A 27,702-nucleotide genomic window follows, 5' to 3' on the forward strand; every position below is an offset into this window, starting at 1 on the left:
TACACATATAAAGGGATACATATACTCATTTATTGCAATTGCATATAGAATGCACTTCTATATACTATATAACATTTCATAGTAACCTGAAACTTCTAATAGAATGTAGCCATGACTAAAAAGTTAATGACATAATTGAAAAATAAAAAAAAACAAAACATTGGATCTTAAAAGCTAACATATGGCGAATTTAGTCAAAGAAAACTGAAAGATTAAATTGGACTAAGCCGAAAAATATTATTTGCTAATAAATTATATAGCTTTGATTTCGGTTCGCTTTCGCGACTGTGTGCTACTGCCTTATGATATTATCCTTAAAAATTGTAAATTTAATTATGTTTTACTCCTCATCATTTATAACGTGACATGGAGCTATGTATTGTTACACAATCAAACGTAGATTTTTACCACGAGCTTTCACTTTGTAGGGATTTTATCAAAGGAGTAATTTAGAAAACGCAAAGCGTGTTTTTGGCAGTAGGTCGGCGATACAACTTTGTTGATAGTCGCGTGATCGCTCTGACCTTCGAATTAAACTATCGAAATGCTGCGTATACTCGCACTACCAATTTAAAAAAGATAATAGGTACGATTCAGTAGTTGGAACTTACTACAATGTCGAGAAGTAATTTGCAAGAAATATCATGGAAACAAATTCTAATTCAAACAACATTTGGGATTACATAATTTGAAAAGTACCGAAAAATAATTAAATATTTACGTAGTAGATATCTTAAATCAAAATTCAAGTAATACAATGTTAAGCCTGACATAATTATCTTGTACACAAAACGTAACAGATTCGAGAGCAATATAATTTGCGACTGGGGCAGGGGTGCGGGTAGCGGGGAACAGGGGGAGGCGGATTATGTTCTGAATGTTATTTCGTGATTGCACGGAGCCGCCAAAAACATTCCGTCAGACGCCGCGCCGCGCCGCGCCGCGTCATCACTTTCACGACGACAAAACAAAAAATGTTTAGATTAATTGCGGATAATGTGTATGGGCAATCAACAAGTCATTTTATGTTTATGTACGAATTTATTAATGTGAAGTTATTAAAATAATTTTTTATATTATAATATTTGTGTTAGTAATCCAATTTGATACTAAGGTGTATTTACGTATTGGACATTTTACTTACCATGTTTTGTTTGTTACAGATGATTCAAGTTATACGGAAAGTTGACCTGTAATTAATTATATGAGGTAATGAAAACGTGATGATGCTGCACCGGACATCGTCATCTCGGCGGCGGAGAGCGTCAAGAAGCGCAGCCACATCCCCGCAGACGCGCTCGCCGCGACCCTCCGCGCAGCCCTCCCGACGAGCCTCACTGGCTACCACTGAAACTGATGATGAAACAGAACCAATCCCACAAAGAAGCCCCAGAGCCAGCCTAGCGCCTGACGCCGCCTTAGACATGTACCATCGAAGCCCGAGAAACTCTCTCGTACCGGAGACAAGATCTGCCAGAAATTCTATCGTCCCGGACACGGCATCACAAATCAGAAACACTCTAGCACCTACTAGAAACAACTTAGGAGTTGAATTAGCGTACGGGTCCAGATTAAGTCTCAATCCGCAAGACTTTAACAGAAGTCCAAGGAACAGTATAACTCCAGATGTAACCGCGCGGAGCCCTCGACGTAGTTTAGTACCAGACGGCACCTCATGGAACCAACCAAGGAATTCCCTCGTTCCCGACGTGGGAAGAAGTCCAAGACATTCGGTTGCATGTATACAGATAGATCCAGCTCGTAGCCAGAAAGAATTGGGTCCAAGTCCACGAACAAGCCCCAGAGGTAGTATTGGACAAGATACAGCTTTTAAAAGTAATGAGTGTACTGACTTTGTTAGAACTCCTCGCGGTTCTTTGATACCGGAATGTCAGAGAAGCCCTCGTGGAAGCATCGCGCCCTCTGAGAGGAGTGCCAGAGGAAGTTTAGTGGCGGGAGAATTGGACGCCGCTAAAGTCAGCCCCAGAGGTAGTCTCACATTAACATTTCAAGAACCATTGGTATCAAAGGAAAGAAGAGCGAGCGAAGAGAGTCAATGTGCAGGTAACTTATTTTAGAATATACTAAGTTTAGAAACTCGGCATGTTATTCTTGAATATCAGACATATATTATTATTTTTTAGCAACAAGAGGCCGCAGTGTATCGCCGTACAGAGCGTCTCTGAGCGGCCGACACAGTGGAACCGGTGCTCTCTCTGACACTGGATCTAGAAGAGCTTCAAGTTCAGTCAGCCAAGTAAGTTTTAATGTTCTAGATTTTAATCATTCATGTACTGTGAATCTTATGCTTAATGTATGAATGTTATTTTAGGTATCAGGCGATGAACAGAGGCGGCTTTGTGGTGAACAAGCAAAATATAGCGAGAGAAGTGGCATGGGTTTGGGTGTTGGCCTCACAACTTACGGTTCAGTTGCGTACCAACTAAAAGATGCAAACATGGAAGCCTCCAGTACTGTCGATTTCGTTTGCAGAGCTGCTAAAATTATGAACAGAACCAGTGAGTTTTCTGAATTTCCATATATTTCTAAATAGTAGTTCTTGTTTTAGTAAAGGTGTTTTTGTTGCAGTTCTGATGACAGTATTTCTGGCCATCCTTTCTGCGTTGCCAGTTATAATGCTAATAATGGGTAAGAGGATTCATAAAATGTATTAAATAATTTAATTTTTAAGATTTTGTTTGTGAAATTTTGCATATTCAAAACTTCGACATTCTCCTACAGACACAACTAATTCCCATTAGTGGTGCCATAACAGATGACATCTGTACTAAACGATATACATACATATATTCAAAAGATAGCGCTTTAACTTAATATATTAGTATGCAGTAATTTTGTTTGTTAAATGCATGTTTGTTATTATATCTTTTACGGAATCAGTTACATCAGTTTACAATAAGGAACAGTACCGTATTCTATTATTATCCAATAATAACTTTTGTAAAATCATCTCTTATCTTAATGGAAGTGAAATTGTTTTTCATTTGTATATAAATAAGTTGGGCAGCTAGCTGTAATGATTTGGACCTGCGCCAATACAAGCATTATTAAAAAAGGTACAAAATGTTAACCTTTCCTTTCATGCTGTTACATTTGCATATCAAGATTTTTTGTTTGATTAGTATTATACTTTTTGAAGTATAACGAAAATGCAGTAGAGGTAAAGCTTAATTTAGGCGAACTACTATTATACATATCATACAGTCGATTATTCGCCTTTTCTTGGTTTTGTATTGCCTGAGTTTCTACCAGGTGTGCAGTACATTCGCGACTGCCCCGCGGAGCCGCGCATCCCGGTGTACATGATAGTGGGGGGCGCGGCTGGCGGCGCCGGCATCTGCTGGCTGCTGTGGGCGCAACTCGTCAGCAGGACCTCTAATTCCCCAGCAAGCGTGCCTGAAAGAGTCCTGGCTTACACCCTCACTGTCTTTCTGATGGGATGGTAAGTGACAAAATGCTGATATTTTTAACTCAAATATAATTGAGCTTTTTTCGTTTGAGGTAAGGTTTAATTTTACTAGTCACGTCTTTTTACGCTTTCTCTTAATAAGAAAGTAACTTTGATTCAATCGTATTAAGCTCAATTTCAGCTTTTCCTTAAGAGCCAGCAAGGTATCTGTAGTTTCTTTTCTTATTTACATTAAGGGCCCACTCTCCCAGAGTTTACCCAGTTATCATATAGAAAGGAGTAGATACGCTAGAACGTTCACTTCTATATTCTTATTCATGTATAAGTATGTAGAATGTCAGTATTGCCTATGATATGAGTAATGACCTCTGTACATATGTATACAAGGTTCGCGTTCGGAAACTACTGGACGCTGGGCATTCTGTGGCCGGACTACGCGCCCACACTGTTCGAGCCCAATCAGTGGTGCCATCGCACACTCTATGTGTTCGCTATCACGCAACTCGCCGTCGTCTGGGGAATCATTTTGTTGATTTTCTTGTTGTTGTTGGCACTTGTCATATGCCAGGTAAGTTTTACTCATGTTTCTGACTTGAAAATTTAACCAGAATTTTTTTTTACTAAGATTTAACAAAAATAATCTTGCATCACAATATCAGCATAATTCGAGTAGATTTGGTTAATTCAATTTTTTCTTGGCCACAAATTAATTAAGTTTAAGGCAAGACTAGCCCAGACATTTAATGTATGCACGAAACAGTACAAGTGATATATTATCGACTCGTGACTGTGGCAGTAAGTTGGCAGCTAATTACTTATGTGTACATACGTAGGTGTTCGGTTGCGGCTGGCTGGGTCCGGCGCGGTACAAGTAGCAGAGGCGCAGCGTGGTGCTCGAGCTGTGGCACAGGAACATCAACAACACGATGGACGTGGCGGGCGCGCTGTTGCCCTTCACACACCTCGTGCGCTCCGACCTCACCGTGCACGTGCAGGAGGTCCTCACACAGCCCTCGCACCCACCCTCTGCTGCAGAACTGCACAAACCTAACATACCAGAGATAAAAGAACCCGGTGATAGAAGTGACGAGGAAGTGAAAAGTCCAATTAAAGTGAGTGACAAAGGGAGTGTGGAGGGCAAGAACGGCAGGCGCGGCAGCCCGGCCTGATGGTTGTTGGTCGTTCTGCCGCCGCACGGGAAGAAGCACGTGCATTTCGAAGCGACGGACAAAATATACTACTTTTGATTTCTGCGTGTCTCGAAGTGCAGCTGTTATTGATTTTTTTGTTTTTATGCTTGCGAACGAGTGCCGTGCTCAATTTTCGTGTTCTCTTTATTTATTAATAAATTATTTTAATATGTGCGTATTAAATGCTAAAACTAGTAGATAATGTAGATATAGAGGTAAATATATATCGACCATGAACAATGTTGAAGAATCCATTTTAATAAAAATTATACCAAACAACGAATATTTTTTAGTTTGACTTTAAGTCGTATGAGTAGTTTAGAAACAGTATAAAATATTGAAATTATATATATTAAAAATGTCTAACATATCTAGAATATAGGTAACTATATATTCATCTGAATTTAGATTTAAAAGTAATAACTCAATATATTTATAAAAATATTGTGTCACTAATTCAAAATTAAGTTGTATTCTGTTAAAAAAGTTTTAAAATTGAGTTGTAATGTAATCGTGAGTTGAATGCTGTAGGTATAAAACATATCTTATAGGTAATACGGATTAGCACTGATGTGGAATAAGTCTACGTAAAACTGCATGGAAATGGCTTTAATAGGAATTTTGTGGAGCACAAGATATTTTTGTAGAGGAGAAAAGTTCTTGCCGACTATGCTTGTATTTTCGTGTGCTTATAGATTCATGAGGAAGGTTTTTAGAAAGACTAAGAAGGATTTTTAGTCTTAGAGTTAGTCATTAGTGTAAATACATAGTTTATATTGTAATGAGATAGGCTAAAAACATATATTTATCAAAATCTAAATATTTAATATATTGCGTAGTTTGATTGCTCCATTTATAATAATATATGCTTTATGCTATTTAATTATTATTTTCTAGTCCATCAATTGAAAGAAATTGACAAGTTCGCTAAAAAATTTTTGGTTTTTATATAAGTCTTGTTTTGGTAATTTTAGGGCACAGTATTGCTTTTTGTCAGAAACGTCATAAAAAATTCTGTCTCCTTCAAACTTCATGACATCATAAGTAATTTATATATCTAACTGATTAATATTTGAAGGGTTTTCTCTTACGTCCTTACATATGGCGACGTCCCAAAATAGACCAATTTTGCACAGAAGCTTTTCTACGTATATTTTTAAAAATGAAACTTTTAACTCTATATATATATATTTGTAACTGTACCAAAGCCGGGAGGGAGTTTATTCTTTCACAACAAGGTGCTGCTTTAATTATTTTTAAGACATTTACCGCAATGCGAATAGAATTGAATAATTTAATAATATAAAATAAGTAAACCATTCGATAAGTAGAACGTAACTTAAGAGTGCATTAAGTGGCCCTTAGTGCTACTTAAGTACAATTGTATGATAACCAACTGGATATGGGATCATAGATAATCTTGTAGTATGACGAAGCAAAGCTACGTAGAAGTATCTACCAATTTTTTTTCTTGTAACGAAACTTTATAAAAAAAATATTACGACCATAAATAGAATTTACGCTATTCTATTTTTAAATTTATATTTTTAAATTTAAATGTTTAATTAGTAATTTGTATAGAAACATATCGGAGTTTATATTACCCATAAGGTTAAGGTCAAACATCGGCGATTTCACTGTGTTTTTTTAACTTCCTCTTCTTTTCTTTTCTATACGCTAGTGGCGTTAATGTTATGTAAATCGCTCTTTCGATTTCTCGCCATCTTTCCTAAAGATGTTACAAGCATTGTGTTATCGACGTACGGAATTTAATACGGAATAATTTTAAACAAAGAAATTGTAAAATGTAAAAGCACTATCTTTTATGTAACTTGAAAAAAATATCTTTAGTAGTTCAGAATTAACTATAATGTCTATAGCTGAATGATTGTATTAATTATTATTATTATTTACATTAATAATTTTAGTCATTAATGTCAATAAAGTCAAAAAACATTAAAGTCAAAAAACATTAATAATTTTAGTCATATATATTTTAGTCAAATATTTAGATAAAATATTTCTTTTACATTTTTTACCTAAAATTGATTTATTTTTAAAAATTACTATAATTTATTGAGAAATTATAATTCAAATGCACAATAACTTACTATTATGTGTTGGTATAATTAATAAGTAACTGTATTTTAAAATTATATAATTAATGTATAAAAAATTTAAAACGAATGATTAATAAAGTAATATTCAATATATGAATTTTAAACGTTTTAAAATTATTTTAGACTAATACTTACAATTTTTTTTGGCAGAAATTAATGAAAAAACCTTTTTGAATATTCCTTTAATGTAAAGTCATCTGTAACAACATAATATAAAGACTATCTATTCTTAGAATTAAAACTTATAAAGTAAATCTATGAATAATTAATAATATAATAAAATAAATGTGTTTTGTAAATTATAGCATTTTATTTTTATACCTAATTCACTCACAAGTATGTATATATGACAATTGCTTTGGAAAACATTATTTAACAAAAATTGAATACTAAAACTGCGTTTGTACAAACTCATAGACGTAAACCCACTTCTGCTTCAATATGCTTATAAATTGAATTCCTGAAAAGTCAAAGGAATTTTATATTCACGAATTCGTACAATACTTTTCTTTTCCACTAAACTTGGAGTTTGCAATGTGAAATTTGCTTTACAAATATTTTAAACAACAATAGGTTACCAATAGGTTAAAAAGTTTAAAGATAAACATACTTTGTTAACTTACATAGATAAATGTACATACTTAGATAAATTGAATAAATAGTCATAATAAATTTGAATTAATTAAAGCAAATTAAACAAATTGTATGCAGCATAATGTTGGATGGATATTGTTATTCTCAAATTGAACTCATTAAAACCTGCTCAAACTAAGCCATACATTTGCTATTAAAATTTCATGAAGGTAAGCGGTCTTGTAAGAAATGTAAACAAGCAATTAGTAGAAAGTGTTGTCGTGCTGGAGCAGCGCAACTTGTACCTAAGCATGATTGATGCGCCTTCACTTACAACTAAGTAATCACCACGGAGCATGCAACGTCCTATACTTAATTGATCACTTACATTCCCTTCGCCTTTTCAGAAAAACATAACACTAACAAGGTATTTTAAGTAATGTTTTGGTTTAACTCTGGTTTCTGAGACCAAAATATCTTCGAACATATCGTCATCTCTATCATTATCTTTGACAAAATTAATATAACAATATTTTTAAACGGGTATTTTGGTCTCAGAAGCCCATGGTTTTAACATTTGAGTTCCAAACACGAAATGTTTTTCAAAGTTTACTTTTCATTATCAGATTAGAAGGGTTTATTTTAAAAAGGTGACCGATCCTACGTAAAAAGCATCACATTACGACTGGCTTATATTTAAGTACATAGCTTTAAGGTTTCCAAACACATCTTGTTTTTAATCGAAATACGTTATAACGAAACAGTTTTGTTTCTAGACGGAAGAAAAATAAAAATTCAAAACAGCCAGTGAAAGCAAAAAGTGACAGTTGAGTGAGTTGTATTTATTAAATTATTTTAAAAAATCTACTATCATACATTTACTTTATTATTTTCTCTCATGCAAGTAGTAATGTTTTATTATTACATATATCATTCTTGACGACAAAATTACTAATACCTGGAATATATTTTCAATTCCAGTTCATCATAAAAATTAATCAAATTCCATTTCATCGATGAAATCGTATGAAAGATATTACTTTTGTATAAATTTTTATTTCAGCTATGGATATCGAGAAGACTGAAGTTAAAACAATTTCTATAGAAAGAAACCTCATGAATGATTGAAAGTAATTGCTATGTTAAGGTTTTAAATAAGTTCTCTTTGACGTGACTTCTAGTTTAATATTCGAAGTCGGTCGATTTTGTTATTGAGTTTCATATTGCGTCACTGTTCACCAGACTGCTGCATGCTGAGAACTAGCTACTGTCGTTATAAAATATATGCCTAAAGATTTTAACGATTACTGGAATTCAAAATATGACACAATAGATTTACCTGCTAAATTAATTTGTGATTTAAAATTCTTTACTTTTTGTTTGTAATTTTTGTCGGATTTTCTTTAACAGTCAAGTTTAACAGTTTCATACTAAGCTACTACGCAATTATTCTTAGCACTAAAACTATACTTAATAGTGTAGGTTATAATAAAGTGCTTCGACTTAAGTTGAGTTCACACTAGCTTTGTTATGCTTTGCATACATCTACTAGCCTCATCCACTTGCAACTACTTGTGAAGTTTGAAGCTCTCTCCTAACTACTTACAACGCCACATGCGGGGGTCTTTAGCGGAGTAAACAAAGTTTTAAAGCATGTTGCACACAGCCGAAAGCGAAGCTTAACGCATATAGCACACTGATAGTTGAAAACGATTTAAAAATGGAACGCTGAATATATTCCATATTAGATACGGTTTAAAACAAACCAAATCAATCCTACATTCATTTAACTCATATCGCTTTTGTTTCGTTTTGCTATCGGTTGATAAAGGTTTAATCGAAATGTCAGGGATAAAAGTAGTTAAAGAGTTGGAAATAAAACTAAAAAGTAGTCGAGAAATTTAGAAATTTCGAACCCCGGGATTACAAGACTTCAATTTATATAATTCAAGATGGCAGGTTCATCGACATTTTTATTGAAGCCAATTTATTTTAACGCTCATAACGTTTAAGTATAAAGCAAGAATATGTAGTGTATTACTCACTCAAGAACTAGAAATGTTCCTAAAAAATGGAATATTTATTAAAATAGTAAGTTTTCAACATTATAAGTTTTTACATTTGTAATACATCTAATTAAGACGTAATATACAAACAATAGTCTATTAAGTAGAAAACAACGATGAATTTAATTTATTTCTTAATCTAGTAAGACGTTGTAAGAGACGATAAAAGCGTAATTGTATTGTAACCAGCGGACCGGAAACAGCGCTACGTGCGGACGTGCACTGACTTTTACTTCCGCTGGGAAAACAACACCCTAACTTAATTCTTACTTCATTTCTTTATCGCTAAATTGTTACATTAGCGTTGTAATTAAAGATATTTACTACGAAAAAATATTTATTATATGTGAAGAAGAAGTTGACTAAGATTTGGTTACTCTTAATTAAGGTTCGAGCCCCGAGAGTGAGGAAGTACATGAGGTGACGTTTAAGACAGAATATCACTATGATTTTGATATCTTTGATCTGGAATTGGACATACAATTGCAGTATTAAGACATAAAAGCTAAGCCTTTTCATTTTCAGAGTGCAGCGCAGTTTATAAATAAATATTCAATGTAATATATGTTTAGAAATTTCCACGCGATTGAGAATTGAATAGAAAGCTATCATGTATGCACGTGCGATGCGGCGCGCTCTCGGATAACACGAACAAATAATACGTATACAGTACAAGGATAACATTGAAAAATCATTTGTGATGTATCACAAAATTAGTGCACATGTATATTCATCTGGATTTCTTCAGATTATTAAAGTTTTAATTTAATTCTTTATGCATCTATTGATTAAACACCTTGTATTTTTTCAGCGAGTGGTGACACCTATTTAGAGTAAAAATTTTCTTTATTTCTCCATTCAATTATATTGATGTACGAGATAGGATAGAGCGAAGCTAAATACACCATTTGAGTGTTAGGGCTGCCACCTCTTCGTATGTGAATATTATTATTTAGATTGTCTAGATGCAAATTCGAGTTACGGGTTTGGCATAAATATTTTCAGGTCATGGTGGATGGTGTAAAATAATTGTTTTTGTTTCGTCGTTGGCTATGGATGGAGGGTGGTTGTATTTTTTTATTTTCATCGAGGCTAAGTTGTTGAAAGTTGGCATCCCTAGTGGCAGTCAGTTTGAGTGAGTCCACATCTCGCGCCGTCGCTCGCCTCTCGCTTTATTAAGTTACTTCAGATGAAGTCGCATTTCGCTATCAAATTACTTCTTTTTATTATCACGAGGAGATTCAGACTCGCTGTGGATCAGGATATATCACGATTGTACGTTTTATTTCCAACTAAAAATAAATTTATATGATGTTGTGTTTTAATTAAATGAAATTATAAGAAGTTCGAAAATGCCTCTTATACAATTGCAGATATTGCAAAAATAACAAATAGAATGAAAATGTATTTTATCCGATATAAAAAAGTATAAAATATACGCTACGTAGTTTCAGCGCATGTATGTAAAGGCGAAACCAATCAAAATGCAATTTCAATGTCGCTTTCTAGCTTTCTGGTCAAATGGTTTTCAACAGAAGCACCATTTACCCACTTGGATATTATAACTTTTTAGTTGAATCAAATAAAATAAAAAAATATACGTCTTTAAATGTTTTAAAGTATTCCAATAAGGTTTGCTTGTTAGCTGGCCTCACGAATCTGAACTCTCGATCGAGTGGGCTCGTCACAAGCTTTGCCTTTACGCCAATTACGTTTCAATGAAAAAAAAACGATATTATAAAAGTTATAAATTATATTACTTTGGATAAAAATTTTGATTTTAGCTAAACATTTTACTTTAGTAAAAAAATGTTAAGTGCTAGTCTCATGCACGGAATATTCACCTTCTTGTTCTTATTTCAGTTAGATTTGTTTATAGTCACACTCCTCTGAAAGAAGACTTTACTGATGAGATAACATGTATCTTCTACATATTAAAAAACTAAATTAAGGAGTAAAATATTACGCGCCATTAACGCTCCACTTTACTTGACATTATGATGGATGGATGAAGCTCGCCGGTTTCTTCTGCCTTATACCCCTTTATTTATACAAGGATTTTAATTACTCATCAGAAAATACATACTAAGACAACTTAAGTGATGATACAGACTCTTGAAAATGTTGTTCACTTTTACATTTCATGATATATTTATACATCATATTTTATGAAAGAAAAAAACAAATCAAATATTTTGTTTAATGTCTGATGCTATTCGTTAACATGAAGGATGCTAAAAAGATATATGTAAATTGTAAGTACGATTTCTTCAGTCAAATTACACAAGATGCTGCCCCAGCATGTCTTTTGTTTTGATGCACCATGAAAATGGTAAAATCTTAAGATAAAAATCTTATATGCTTATCAACATAATCGCATTGGTTTAAAATATTATTTCCTATTATTTTTAATCTACTTGAAAAAAAAAACATAAATATATAAGATAAAAGTGTCTAAGGTAAAGGTTGTAGTATATTTATGTATTTTACTTTCTGCGGTATCTTTTGAGAAAACACAGTTAGCTGGAGAGACATCGAGAGCCTTCAGATAATTAGGTTTGCGGCGGCGACGGCGGCGACGGCGGCGGCACTCCTATTGATCTTCTGACCGCAATTCATTTTTAAAAGAACGTCGATACATAAATAGTTCATATACTTTCATCGTATCACAAATTTCTTTATTTATAAAAATTGATACATATGTATAACTAGACCGACAGACAAATGGGTAGCTTAATAAACTGTTTTCATGTAACCCTAAACGTTTTAACTGAATTTGAATGCAAGGTGTCCTTTGGTTATTTCCCGGAAAGCTAAATAAATGAGGCTAGGGATGAATTTTTTGCAATTTTGTAACCTTTTACATCACCATCAATGCCTGTAAAACCTTCAGCTTATTCTTCATGAAAACTATGCACGTATTGTATGTATGTACGTTAGAGTATAGTGTAGAATTTGTAAATTATCCTTTAAGTCATATTCATGGGCAAGTTACGTTTTCTTTTATTCATAAGTTCACGTCTGGAACAGCATCAGCCAGGCTTGAGACTCAGACATAAATCATAAACTGATATGTTCATCCGGCACTTGAGAAACTTAATTTATTATAACTTTTGAGTTATATGTTTTTATTTTTTTTTAAATACAATTTTAAATAACTAATATTTAAAATCAATCATCCATAGTAAATTGTTGGCGAAATAATTAAATAAAAATAAAGCAAGCGCGCACAATTCGATATCACAGTGTCTCTAGATAACTAGAAATCTTTGAAATGAACAATTAACGCATACAATTGTCAATCAAAACATTACAATAATATACTGTTAGGAAGAAAATCTGACACTGTGCCGGTGTACTGGCGCAACACTAGCCTTACTAAAATGTCGATGATTATGTCCCCTCACTAATCATTCTGACACTTGACTTTGTAATGAAAGCGCGCCATTCGCGCCAAAAGATTCTAATTAATAATGTCTAAAAAGTTTATGAAACGAATTAATAAAAAGATCCATTACGTGTATTCTAAGCTACTTGAAATTAATAAAACAGTAAAAGTTATAAGCGATTACTGAGCCCGTACAACTGACTCGTTATTCAGCTCAAGCCGAGTATATTCTACAAGTTGGTATACTACGTAGCTGTAGAACTTATTGTACCTCGCAGAGCGCAACGAGATTACATCTGATTAGTTTGAGAAACATTTTAAGACTGTTATTCAGTTATCTGTATTTGTGAAACAAGTTTAAGTAAATGATAAATTAAAGTAAATTTAAATTGTTTTACATTAATTAACTGATCGCATCGCATACTGTACTAAAACTATTTATCTGATACTGCATTATATATCAGTAGTAGATTGGTGGTTTGATTCTCTGCCAAATTGTAGCAATAAACATAATTACTGATTTGTATAGAAAAAACATTCAAATCAAATTGAAATTGAGGACACACAAAATAAAGTACATCGAATTCATCATGTACTTGTAAATTACTTTGGTTCTAGTCTTAACACGCTTTATTTCAGCCTTTATGTTGACATTTCACGTAATCATAAGATCGATAGTCCCACATGATATTCAAGGGTCGTCTGCCTTCTAACATACTAAAGAAAAAACCTTATTTCTTTGTTTACTTTTTCTTGTACAGTTATGTTAGTTAGCGGTTTGTACTCGTATATATAATGTTCGGTCGATGTGAACTGACCTCTATATGCCGATAAATCTTTTCTGTGTTCAAAGCAAATATTTACATTCAGTCGTTGCCGGACTACCGAGTCATGTATAACTATGGACAACACCGACACATCGATTTTATATATTTCGTTTTATACGATTTTACGCTTACGTAAAACAACATTTGTATGAAAAATTCAAAAAGAAATGTCACACGACATATATGAATGATGAACTGTGCAGCATTAAACAGTACAACGCCATCTATGTTCCGTTAGTTAAAACTATTTCTCTAGAAAAAGGTTAAACAGAAATCTAATATGTTAGAACTAGACAAGAACTGAACTAGTTGTAAACGCAATTGTTAATTCTCTCACAAATAGAATTCTTCTGAGCAGGAAATTTAGCTTCTTTTTTTAATTTATTTGTTGGCGTACTCGGCCGTGAAGACGATACGTGAGTCTATTCTTTCTCGATTTATACGAACGCAATACAGAAAAATAATTAAGGAACTTTAATAAACTTTTTATAACTATTTACTTTGAAATATGAACATAGTTTTATGAAGTATTTCATTATTTATGGTCATTAAGCTAAAAGTTCTTTCAGATCGAAGATTTATAATACGTTACACGCCTTGGATTTACTTGAGATTATTAAGCATTTTAATTGTTAAATTTTTTCCAAATAAATTCACACATAAATATCCTACGTATATATACACTATTAAATTCGATGTTAAATCTTATCTGTTTATGATTTTACAAGACATGATAATTAAGAAATAAATTATCTTTTAAATTTAAGAAAAAAATAAGATAAATTTTGAATAGAAATAATATTCATAAATGAAGACAGGGTTTATAGAATGAGAGGAGTAATGGACAAATTAACTGTCAAGTGCTAATTGTGACCCTCGTCACATTTATGACAAATTCTTATCAACATTATGATTTCTTTTTAAATAATATCTTTTTAAAATATACAGTACCTGATACATTGTATAAATGTTGTCCGTACATAAACTTAACAAATATTACTTTTAGGTCATACAAAAAATATAGAAGTCTATAGTATTTTACAATTAAACTGATAACCAAAAGACATTTTTCCTCGTCCTTTTATCTCCTTAAAAAAATCTAGTAGCACATCAAGTATTACTGATATGGACATGTTGATTGAATGTCACTATTCCCCCTTTCTCTTTCTTAACATAGATGTCACGAAGCTTTGTAATAAAACTAAACAAAAATCTACCACAATTTGATATAAATGTTGGTTGTTACAATAAAAGTTTATTTTAATGAAAAATCGTCGCGAGTGAAACGCGCCTGGACGAGACGCGACGGAAATTGCGAAACTTGATAATCCTCTTCCCTCCATCACACCCCCCGGTCCCCCCCCCCGCCTCTCCCCCGGGAGCAGTACACTCGTGTCCCGTGTAGCCTGTCTCACTTGTAATAGTATTACATTATTAAATACCTAATCAAAACACAACAAACTCGTACACAATGAAACTGTCGCTACTTAACCTTTTGATGGTCAAATATTAACGGTTATTATAAAATGTTACTGCCACCAGAGAAAACCTTTCTATTTTTATTTGTAAATACTTTTTGTATGTTGTCAATAATTAATAAAATAACTGTAATGGAAAATGATTTCATTCATCAAGGTCTTAACGAGTTCGTGAAAAATTCTGAGAAGAAATGGTAAGCAATTACATGACATCAAAGGAAAGGGTACCGAACCAAATTGGATTTTTTCCTTAGCACACACATTGAAATTAACATTAAGGTAACTACGCTGGTTTCGTTCTGATAATTACACATTTCTTTACATAAATGAAGCCTGCATTTGTAGAGTAGTTGTAATTATTGTGGTTTATTAGCCATTTTCTTTGTGCAATTGACGTTTAGTTAATTACGTAATAAAACCTACTGTTCGTTAGTTTTACCTTTTTTAATAAGATTATTGTATGTTAAAAGTTTCTGCATGAACTACATGTAAATAAATGAACAAGTTGTTTGTGACCTCGGCCGTCGTCGTGCTTGATGTATTCTCTTTCTGCTGCGTCGCTCCGGCGCACACTGCGCGACTTTCTCATACATTCTTAATGCACTAACTTTGAGTTTTCACTGCCGAAACACCCGTATAGAACATACTCTTGTCTCTTAGACGGAAAAATAAAGCACTATATTTAAAAATTTGCAACACGTCTGTTTTAAATGCATAAACAGAATACAATATTTTTTGTCTACGGTTTTATTTTGGAATGTTTCAACGTTTAATTCTAATAAGTCTGTGATTACATCGTAATAAGGGTAAAATGACTGAGATAAGTTTGTTATAATTTCTCATTTCCATTGAATTTGATTATTATTTTTTTGGTACTAGATACTACTACTAAAAAGAATATTGGTTAGGTTATTTCTGCCATCTTGACTCAGACAACTAAATGATATAATTTATTAGACGTTCCAAATTTAAAAGCAACTATTTTGCGATGTGTGTATATACTATCAGGGTAACACAGAATTGTAGGTTCTTTACGCTCAGCTTAAACACATTGTTGAACGGCGTATGCAAATCAGCCCGCAGCGGTAACAGCAGGAAGTTCGCTGCAACGTGCAGATTAGATTAGATCTATAGTATTATGTGTTACTGCACACTACCCTGTGACCTTTAATGTACACTTTGATTCTACTGCGGTCAATCATTATAATCTTATTATTATTATAAATGCGAAAGTTTAGAAATTATATTAATTCAAGTGAATTGGCCTAAAGCGCAATCTGACGTCTGCTAATGAAAGTCCAAAGTTATTACGCGATATTTAAACAACGGTATAAAAAGTCAATAATGTTTTATGCAGACTGTAACTTAAGTCATAAATCAACAATCATATTGTAGATCTAACACCTGTCGATTTAAACCAATTTATGTTCATCATTTGAAAATATATAGATAACTTAAGATGTATTGGTCGCTGCGCTGAGCTCCTATCGAAGGTTTTAATCTATTATTTATAATGATAAATATGTTTTAAAATACATCTGAAGATTTAAAAAAAAGCAACAGAAAAATTACCTATTGATTTAACAAAAATAGTAAAAAACGTTTAAATTTCTGTTTTATACTCATAATAATATATTTAAAGGTTAAGTTCCTTTTTCCGTTAAATAATTCAAATGAAAGCAAAGCTTGTTTAATGCCACTCTCAGTAATGCGTTTACATTGCATTAATGAGCTCTGATCAAACTGTTAATGAAGTTGCTTCTCTTCTAGCAAACATTTTTACACTTTTAAGAACGAAAAAATGTTTCACTATCTCACTCAGAAACGTATAGTTCTTACTTATAAATTCCCTTAATGTGGACTATAAATCTACATTAAGGAGCTCCCTTAAAGACTCTGTTAGTAGGATAAATGAATAATGAAAATTAAAAATCAGTTTATTTACCAGCTTTGTGCTTGAATAATTATATTATGTCGGGAAGAGTCAGCGACATTGTATTACACAGTACACAGTACACCTTCATTCAACTTGAAGAGTTTCCCAAAAAGCTCTTTAATTTTGCAATTCAGCTGAGAACATTATCCGCACGTACTTGAGATCTTGTCAGAGCTTCCTTTCAAGGACAGGGCGTGGGATTTGAACGACATTGTAGTCTGAGTGTAAAGAAAATTGCTAAAAACTTTTTGGTAAAATTTAACAATGATTTTAAAAGGCAGGTCGATAAACGAAATGTTTTGTGTTACATCTATTAGTAACGAAATAGTTGTTTTGAATTGATACATCGCTGATAATAGTTTCTTGTCTTCAAACATTATTTAAATTTTTAAAATTTAAATTTAAATTTCGATTTTTTGGGTTAATGAACGCTTTTAGTTTAAAAAAAATACACGTGTCACTCATTCAATAATTTTAAGTAACACGTCACAAGGAACAAGTTACACACAAAAGTTTGTATTTCTTTTTAACTTAACAGTAACTCAAATCGAGTCAAAGTTGAAAAAGAATTTAATAATAAAGTACAATCACCATTTTTTTCACGTCGAGTCTCATCCCACTCCCCCCCCCCCCCCCCNNNGCCGCCGCCACAAAACCGAGAATGTATTTTTAATAACTTGTGGCCTATTTGCCAGAGTTCGCTACAACTTTAAGTAGAAAAGTTGGTAAAGTTCGCTCCCAAATATAACGCTTCCGTTGTAATCCTCTTGCTATTTCATTCGCTTTTAATAAACTAGCTATTTAGGAAACATCTGTGTTAAAGAGAAATGTTTTCTAAGCTTTTTATTACGAAAATTAAATGTAAAATCTATTTATTTAATATCTAGATAAGAATGTATAGTAATTATTAATTATTTAGATCGCCACGCGAGCAATCAGGCAGCTGATTTTGTTAAAACAAACAAGCGACATTGCTGGCTGCTGACAAAAGGTAGCTGAGACGATGCCCACCTATAACAAAGGAGGTACGTTACATAAGAGGATATTTCCCCTTGCTGTACGTCGCCTCATCCCTTCTTATCATCTTCTTATTAGAACAATTTTGAATTTGGTATGTGGCACATACACACAACGGAAGAAATATCCACTATGTGGTCATGGTATTACACCCGGTAAGCTATTCCATAATGAACTTCAAAAGTAGAGAACTGTCAAGTCATGCGATTGTCGCGCGTAAATTTTATTCATTTTTGAAGTTCGCTATGGAATCGCCTCGAAGCGAATAATTCTGCGGTCTCTATCGCTGCTGTAAAATACTTTCGAAATCCTAGATTCTCTTTAGTTTACTATTTTTCAATATTTCTTGTTATCGTTTATCAGAAAACGTAACGATAACAAGACAATCGATAAACTGCGAACATCCATCATACTAAATGCACTGATTTATTGATATCTATGGTCGGCAGGTGTTATTGCGTTTATGTTATTTAATTAGATAATTAGTTATACAATGTAAGGTTTACAATATCATACAAACAACCACGTGATAGCCAGAAATTTATCACAAATGACACCTATATATTTACTAACGTACTTGACCTTCTCCGTGTTATTTTATTCATCTGAGCATCGTTCGAATAACACTTGAATTTATAATATATTTCAGTAAGTTTCATGAAGTAGTTGTTTTAATAATTTTAACTTCGGCGATTCAACTAATGTTGCTCTTTATTATTCACATTCCCCTAAAAGGTTACGCAATACATTTATAATTGTAGACATTTGAGGTTGTGGCAAACTTCTCAATATTATTAGATTAAGAGTAGATGTTTGCGGTCGTCTGACATTTTGTTATCAGATGTAGTAACGTTGAGATGGGTTTTTGAAATGGACGTGATCCTAATCTGTGATAAAACGTGTCGGAATTGAATCTTAAATGTTAAAAGTGCCAATAGCGTAGTCGTTATGAGGACGAACAATATATCATAAAGGTCAAAGGTTGATATTTGTCGAGATTATAGTAATTTAACAAAAAGAAAAATACAAACCAATAAAAACTTAAAAATTACACATATCTGTCAATATCTTTTTGGTTTGGATCAATATAACATTAACACTCGTCACTAAATCCCACGTTAAAATAGGAAGTCTTAACAATTACCTACTTCTGTTGAAAATTCTCCGAGGACATAAGAAATGAACATCTCAAATTAAGTAAAACGATTCCTTTTAAAGAAGTTTCTACAAAGCAATTTAAAGTTCACTTTATTGAATAAGTCTCATTTTCATATAATTATTCCAATTTATTTCCCGTCTTGGACATTTACAAATATCTGTAAACGTAAGATGTCTGTTTCTAAAGAGCTTTACTGTTCTCTTTAAAATTAATCAGGACGACGTAATTTTTTTTTCACCTAATATCTACAAGTTGACATTAACATTTCAACTTTAATCTTGCCTTGAATAAAAAAAGAGATTCTTGTGAAATAAAACTACTAGATGTGATGAAATTGCAAACGGAGGATGTATTGTACAGCTAACAAAAGATGTTTAAGCCGAGGAATCCACCGACCCCCCGCCCGCCTCGCGTTTCCCCCCGCCGACGTCGCAACAACGCGAACAATGTAGAGTTAAGTGTTGCCCTCATTGTGTTTCCTACAATTTTGTAACAAAAAAATACCTTCTTAAGTAGGTGTTGGAGAGAAAGGAAACAATTGTTGGGAATTGATGAATTATACAAAATGTTCTTTGGTTAAACTAGGAATATATATTTTATAATTTGCAGCCGAGACTCCGTCGGCGCGGTATAAAAACATCTTAATAAGTAGCCTAATTGTTTTTCCACATTATGTTATACATCTATGCATTTCATCAAGATCCGTTAAGCCGTTCCCGAGATACCTTGTAATAAACACCCATCCATCCATCCATCCATGTAAGCTTTTGCATTTATAATATTAGCAAGATATTATGTAATGGATATTTAATCTTCCAAGTTTCGTATTCAAAAATATCCAAAAGCATTAAATACATTTTTCTACTTATATAGGTAGCTTATTAAATGAAACAGGTCGCTAAAGGTTACCTTTCATCAAGGTAATAACTATTATGTAAAGCAGTATGATTGTAAATCCCCATTCCCGGCCGTGCCCGTGCCCGTGCCATGACGCCGCGCCGCCTCGGAACGCGTAAAATTACCAAGGAAATTGAACCAAGTACAGGCTTATTTTTATTTTACAACGCAATTTGCAAGCGTCAAAGCAGCGCCCCCCCAGCGCTATCTACTTGAAATACTTCTTCAAAAGGTAAAGAAGGGAAACACGTATAAATGACCTGCAAAATATAGATTAGTTGCCACTCACTCGTCGTGTAAACGGATGGAGGGATCCGTTTACATCTACAAGTCACAACGGAACCCACTTATATACAATGTCTTATATATAACAACATAACATCTACGGGAGAATAATATTACCCTCCAGACTCAGTCAGATAAGAAAATGTAAAATCACTAACTATATAAGTTCCGAAATGTTTAAAAAGCAAATAAGTTTGAGTATTCCCCGGGGCCTGGGTTTTGAATTCAATATCAATTTAGCACAAATATACAGAAATCAGAATTTCAAAGTAAATTTAAACGTAATTGAGTCAAATGGGCAAAGTTTTCTCAAATTTCTACGTTTTCAATTTCGGTGTCTCTTAAATATTAAAATCGTCCTCGAACATTCGCTGAAATGAAACGTTTTCTGAACATTACACCACGAACAAGGTCGAATTAAATGTAACTAAATAATCTTGTTCATATTATTTATTTTCTACTTTCATTGACAACAAAATTATTCAATCAATTTTTACATTGACTACTAGTTGTTGCCCACGACTTTGTTCGCACGTAACTAAAAAAAAGTTACTAGTAATAACTATTCGATATTCCTGACACCAATTTATCTTTATAAAAATATATCCAGATCGTTTCAGCCATTTTGATTACTTGTTAACATATATCTTTTTCGAAACAATAATATCAAATGTATTCCAAACATTGATATATATAATAGTTTGATGTAGAACTATATACTATAGGGTATCAGGTGTTCGCAGCGGAGGTATGTAGTGGTTGCTAGGCAACGCAGCGTACGGCGATATTGACACAGAGTGAGGCAGGCCACAGTGCGCAGACCACAGATCTACACACAGGTGATACTGGCGCACGATACTTACATCACTCACAGTGATTGGTAAAGCTTATAAATCTTACGTACTACCTAATTTTTCCTCTAACAATGCTTGCAGTTTGTACATTTAGAAAAATAACGAGATAATGATGGCTGAATTTTTGAAATCTATAAGTAATTATATTCCAAGAAAATATACAAATAAACATGAGTATTTTCTTTTCTTGTAGTACTAACAACTTACTTGTAGTTAAGTACTAACTTTAAGATATATTGTCAAATATTTTTATTGAAATATTTAATTATTTTTACTATAATATTGTCATAGTAATAATATTATGTTAATAAAGATGTTATTGAAATCCAATAACACGGTTCACGTGTCGCTTCCGCGCCCCTTACGATGCGGACTCGAGTTCGGATATTTCTATATTAAATTCAACCTGATCTGCTCACATGTACATACAGACTGATTCTAAATGGACAAATCAAAATCTCTCTTCAGGATGACCTCATTATCCTTCCTTAGAGCCCAATAGTATGTTCCGCGATTTTAAGATAGATATTTCCAACCGCAGTGTATCGAAGTGTAAAAAACGTATTGTTTGTCGATTTTAAGCGACTAAAATTTAAATATTTATCAAAAATGGCAGAGAAATATTTCCTCGTTTTATGGTAATACATTTTGTCAAAGTCAAAGTCTGACATGTTTGCCGGACGTTGGTGCTGATGGAAATCCTTGTTTGCCTCATGTCATATAATGTTAAAATATTGAATTTAATATTTGTAGTAGCGGTCGCCAACGACTTTGTCAACGCAAAATTAAAAAAAAATGCCGTTAATATTTCCGCGTGCATCAGCTAGTCTCGTTAAGATCAGCCCAGTTGTTTCGGAAATTATCCCAAACAAATGCAGCCTTGCGGACAGACAGACAAAATTAGCCATGCAAATACACTTGTACGGGATATGATTTTATTTTGATATTACATACATACACTCTGCTCAATTTTGTAGCAATTTTTTTAAAATTCTTTAAGCATTTTACGCAACGAATGGAATAGCACAGTAAAATACAAAACTTTCGATATTTATCTAGATGCTGCAAATTCATTGAATATTCTGTTCATTCGATTGTGAAAACATCTGTGGTATTTGTAATTGAAACTATACATAGAACTGTAGAGATCTTGATTGTTCTCCGGTACAAATTAATTAACTGCGTCGGCCGACAGATGGCAGTCTCCGCTACCACTGACAGTACATTTCGACGTTCAATAAACGTTTAGTTCGGAATTCAAATTCTCTAGCAAATGCTTCTGTGTATAATATTGATTTTCCGTTGAATGTTTATAGAAGATTACATTTTTATTAAAATAAAAACATGTAACTAAATAAATTCATAAATCCAGTACGAACAGATAAGTATATTTCAAAGGAAAACTTTTTTAAAAGCAGGAAGTAATTTATGAGGAAAAGCGACTTTATCTGGACTAAGTTAATAAACAGGAGGCGGCGTTGATAAAATTATGGAGGACATTTTTCGAGACAAGATTTATGACTTGAGGCAGGTCTTATGTGATTAAGTGCTGTCTCTGAGACGCAAATTAAACACTCCTCTGGCTGAATTATTTATGATTTTTATACATTATTAACTTAAAATAACGGTTAACAATACATGCATATTCCATAGAGAAAGTACGACAATTTTAAAGAATCGTGCTGCGAATTATTTGTTTCGTCTCGCGAATATGGTATTTTAATGTTCCATTCTTGTGAGATTTTAATTATTTGAGTACAAATAGTAAATATGACGATACAAGATGCAACGAATCTAAATTAAAATTATGAATTTTCTTACCAGAACTTTTGTAACTTTACATCTACGCTGGGCAATGAATTGTTTAACACCCTTAGTGTAATTCACTTTACAGTTTATTATCTAAGGATTTACACTAAATTAATGTTAACTTGTTTTATTACAATTTTAAACTGATTAAGCTGAACATATTTTAACAGTTCCCCTCCGCAGGGACGTGAATCTCATTAACATCACCTGCGTCCTGCAAAATTACGCTATTTCTTGTTAAAGTGATTAAAGTCATAATATTATAGAACTAGATGACAAACTTCTTTTTTTTAATCTTCATCTGTTGCACGAATGTGTCGCCACGCCCGGCGTAACATAACGACCACGCTGAAGACCTGCGTGAAGTGAAAATAATTCCGTGTTTTGTCTAATAAGTGCGGTGCCAGAGGCCTAATTTTAATTCCCCCTTTTCTTCCTCCCCATCCTTTACTTATAAGGAAAGAATGACAATTAAAAGTAGATTTGATGGATGGGCACAGGAAGGGAAAAAGTCCTTCTTTTGTACATCCGACCATAGTCTATTAGAGATAAGCAACGGCACTGTAATTGCGAATGTCTATGGGTGGAGGTCTCTCGGTTGTTTCGGCGAATTCAGTGGTTATCAGAGATTACTAAAATAGTGTAATGACCGATCCGCTCCGGATTTACATCTGATGTAAAGTAAACGGTAGTACAGAATAGGATATTTCCATTTCCTTATACATCCCCTCTCCCGCCAAATATATTCTTTCTTCCCATTGTACTTTGATCAAACAATATTTTAGTGTGAAGTCAATTATAACGTGGCAAGCAGTCAGTCCTGCGGGTATGGAGGTGGTGGAGTATAGCGCAGTAATAACATCAATTCTCAGCGCAGCCGCGGCATTCTTCACCGAGCTGTAGACGTCTACTGCACGCGCCACTACACTACGCCTCGCCTTCATAAAGAAAAATCCTTACCAGTATATTATACCCCTGTTTTTAAAAGGAACAAAGTAAGTACTGGATTTATTTTGCAAAGTTTTAACTAATCTATCAATTACTTATGTAATTAAGTCAATTTTATGTAGACATTTTATTGTACATATACGTGTAATCAAAACGTAAATTCGCTTGTGGCTAATATACGTGTATGTTGCCTTGAGTATTACATTTTGGGCGTCAAATGACGTTTCACTGAATTAAGTAGCAAATAAACGTCCTTGAGTGTACTCTACGTTTACATACGCTGATTGCATCACGTTCCACAAGGTGAATGTAATCAGTTCTAGCATCTGAAACCGCGGCTCCACATTATTGCCACGAAGCTCCACGAACAGGCGTGAATGTGTATGTGATCTTTACGGGGTTCGCGGGCATTCATGTTCGTTCGCGCTTTATTCTTGTTGAGTCGGTATTTTCTCCCTTGACAAAGGGTTCGCGCCCCGTTCGCCGCGTTTGCGGGTAACTCATCCACATTCACAGTTTCATGCTTATGCTAGTCTATACATAAATTTTAATTTTATGTTAAGTTAATGTACCACCTTGCACGTCCAGTCCGGTTGGTTTCACGAATGAAAATCCCGCGAATGTGGAGGACATGACTTGTGCCTAGAAATTCACATTGCGAACTCACGCTACGAATTCACGCCACTAGTGTAGAGCCGCCAAAAACTTATTTGCAATGATAAGATCAGTAATATTCGATAGCGATTACGTTTTCGATTTGATTTGAATGATTAACTTTTTGTTTATCTATACTATTGGCGGCTCTACACTGGTGTTGTGAATTCACGGCATGATCATGCCCTCCACGTTCGCGGCATGTTCATATTCATCCGCGTAAACCACCGCGAACAGGACGTTAAAGCTGGTACTGCAATAACTTTAAATAAAATAAAATTAAAATACTGGCGCAACATGAGGCCGTGGATGAGTTACCCGCGAAACCCACGAAAACCTCACGCACGTTCAGATCTGTTCGCGGAGCTTCGCGGCGCGAATGTGGAGCCGCCATTATGTAATTGAATATAAAAGGGAATAAGAAGGATTTTTTTTTTATTAGTAGTGGAAGAAAACACGTTAACAATGTTGTCTTTGTGGCCGGTGACGGCGCTACTATTCCTGGCCCCCAGTGTTCTTTGCCACACGATCAGTGACACTACGAGAGTTTGTTTGGCGACCTACAACAAGGATTTTAACAATGAACTTCTGCTTGGGAAATGGTACTACGTTTACAAATTCTCTATTTGGCTCAACTTGCCTCCTTCGAGATCATGCAACGAAGTTTCTTTCCAGCGACCGACTAATGAAGATCTAAACAATTACAAGAACTACTTCAATAAAAACGATATGCCATATTCGTTCGAGGATGATTCAATTGCATTCTCAGTGTTAAACACTGACCCACCAGATAATAAATTTTTCGATGGACTCTTCTTAGGAGGTAGAGAAGCGAAATTTTTCGTTCGTCATCCTGTGAATAACGCAAATCGGGAAACATATGACGTACGTGTATTCAGGTACATAAACGATGAATACCTGATACACGAGGATTGCGCCCTACGCGGACACACCAGGTGGCTCATATCGCGCAAGAGGAACCCGACCGACGAGGAGCTGCAGAAGATCATAGCCAGCCAGTACGACTTGAAGAGACTGGAGTCACAAAAGCACTGCTCCCTCATATAAGGGCATTAAAATATATCATGATAAATCGCAAACTATTTCATTCATAAGCGGACTTTGTAAGGAAATAAATATTTGAATTTCTTAAAATACGGGTCTTATTTTGCCGGTTGCTGTAAAATGTTCTTTATATTCCATCTCATCTACCTAAAATAATGAAATTGCCTAAAATCACAAACATCTGCTAAAAAGAAAAATAAATTAAGAAGGTAAACGAAAGTGTATTTTATCAAATATTGCAAAGAAATGTTGTCTTAATTGCATTTGATTTTGTTATCTTATATTGCTTAAAAGATATCATAATATTTACTGTAACTATCAGTGGTCGCGCAATGGTTCATATTGAGTCATAATTCATAATGTTTTTTTTTATTAATAATAGCTTTAAGCACTTTTTGTCCACATTAACTATAAATGTGACATTTCATTTCTGTTTGACTAAAAATATTTCTTTCCAAAAATTAATTCGACTATTTTAATTATAAAGTATTTTATCCTGCCAATGATAACGGCGACCTAAAATGAACATTCTCGGAACGAAGAGAAATAATTCAAGAGCCGCGTCCAATGGATTTATTTATTTTTAGGCAATAAATTAATTTACAATGACAAGCTGTCAAAAAGCTCTCAGGGAAAAAGTAAATATTCTGAAAATACAGCTAATCTCCTTTTAAATTTTCCAGAAAATATTTCGTAAATTGAACATTTTGTTATATACTTGTACATGTATATAAAAATAAAGAACAGTGTTTTTGTTAAGAAAACGGTTCAAAGGTTTAAACTAAAGACAGCATCAATGGAATTGATATACATATAAAACCCTACATAAAGTCAAGATGAAGCAAATAATTTATATAATATGTAGTTGCATACGATTTTAAAATAGGTTTTTTTATATTATAAGGTGACAAACAGGTGTAGGGCAACCTGAATTCAGCAAAATAGTGAAGTGACTGCTGCACAGGGACATTTGTAATTGGAAATGATTTGCCTAACGTTAATCAATCGAGAAGAGGCGCATACAAATAGGATATTGTCCCTTCCTATGCGTCCCTTCCTCTGCCAAATTCAGTTCCCGTTTCCATCATTTCGTCATTAGAAAAGAGTGGAAAGGGAAAGTCGACTAAACTCAGTCCTCCGGGATGCCCAATCATTAAACGAAACGCGGAATTGCTTCCATTTGACACCTGTCTTCTGCGTGGTCGTGGTATTTGGTTCGTGAATCTGACCACGAAGTTTCACTGACATACGACGTTTTACTAAAATGGGCAGTAAATTAACGTCCTCGACTGCACTCTACGTTCGCACGCTCTGTCAACACGCGAATCACATTTCACAAGGCGAATGAGATAATATGAGTAATATTCCATAGCGATTATGTTCTCAATTAGATTTACATGATTAAATTTAATTTATCTATATATTTGAAATTGTATATAAAAGGTAATTAAGACAATTTTTATCATATTAGTAGTGGAAGAAAACACGTTCAAAGTGTTGTCTCTGGGGGCAGTGGTGGGGCTGCTGTTCCTGACCCCCAATGTTCTGTGCCACACGATCAGTGACACTACGAGAATTTGTTTGGCGACCTACAACAAGGATTTTAACAATGCCAGTACGACTTGAGGAGACTAGAGTCACAAAAGCACTGTTTCCTCATATAAGGATATTTAAAATCGATCATAGCGGACTTTGATACTATAAAAGCAATTAAAAACTTAGAGTTTTAAAATGTAGTATTTTAATTTCGAAAAATAAGATTAGTATTCAGCTAGTTGACGTTAAATTATTTTTATATTCTGTCTCATTCCCCTTATTAATTTACTTGTCTATAATCACAAAACATCAGCTAATAAGAAAAATAATCAAGATATATCGAAGTATTTAAAGAAAAGTAATATTTCCTTACTGTTTATTAAAATTTCGTATTTTTTTTTTTAATTTTATTATTTTAGTAAACAAATACGAGTAAAATTAGTATGAGTATTGAATAAAGAAAATAATAA

The 27,702-nt window shown here is 33.6% G+C and overlaps 2 protein-coding genes across 2 annotated transcripts; both read left to right on the forward strand.

Moving 5' to 3' along the window:
• Nucleotides 1-999: 999 nt before the first annotated feature.
• Nucleotides 1,000-3,526, forward strand: LOC106121879 (uncharacterized). The gene is made up of 7 exons (XM_013317708.1): nt 1,000-1,033; nt 1,164-2,064; nt 2,145-2,257; nt 2,333-2,519; nt 2,590-2,649; nt 3,274-3,463; nt 3,523-3,526. Exons 2-7 carry the CDS (start codon nt 1,224-1,226, stop codon nt 3,524-3,526), a joined length of 1,395 nt encoding a protein of 464 aa, XP_013173162.1. The 5' UTR covers nt 1,000-1,033; nt 1,164-1,223.
• Nucleotides 3,527-23,887: 20,361 nt separating this feature from the next.
• LOC106121996 (uncharacterized) lies at nt 23,888-25,758 on the forward strand. Its single transcript, XM_013317838.1, has 2 exons — nt 23,888-24,024; nt 25,074-25,758. The coding sequence occupies exon 2, from the start codon at nt 25,097-25,099 to the stop codon at nt 25,697-25,699; it is 603 nt and encodes a 200-aa protein (XP_013173292.1). The 5' UTR covers nt 23,888-24,024; nt 25,074-25,096; the 3' UTR covers nt 25,700-25,758.
• The last annotated feature ends 1,944 nt before the right edge of the window (nt 25,759-27,702 follow it).

This window comes from Papilio xuthus, unplaced genomic scaffold (assembly GCF_000836235.2).
Source record: "Papilio xuthus unplaced genomic scaffold, Pxut_1.1 DF826933.1, whole genome shotgun sequence".
Lineage (NCBI taxonomy): Eukaryota > Metazoa > Arthropoda > Insecta > Lepidoptera > Papilionidae > Papilio > Papilio xuthus.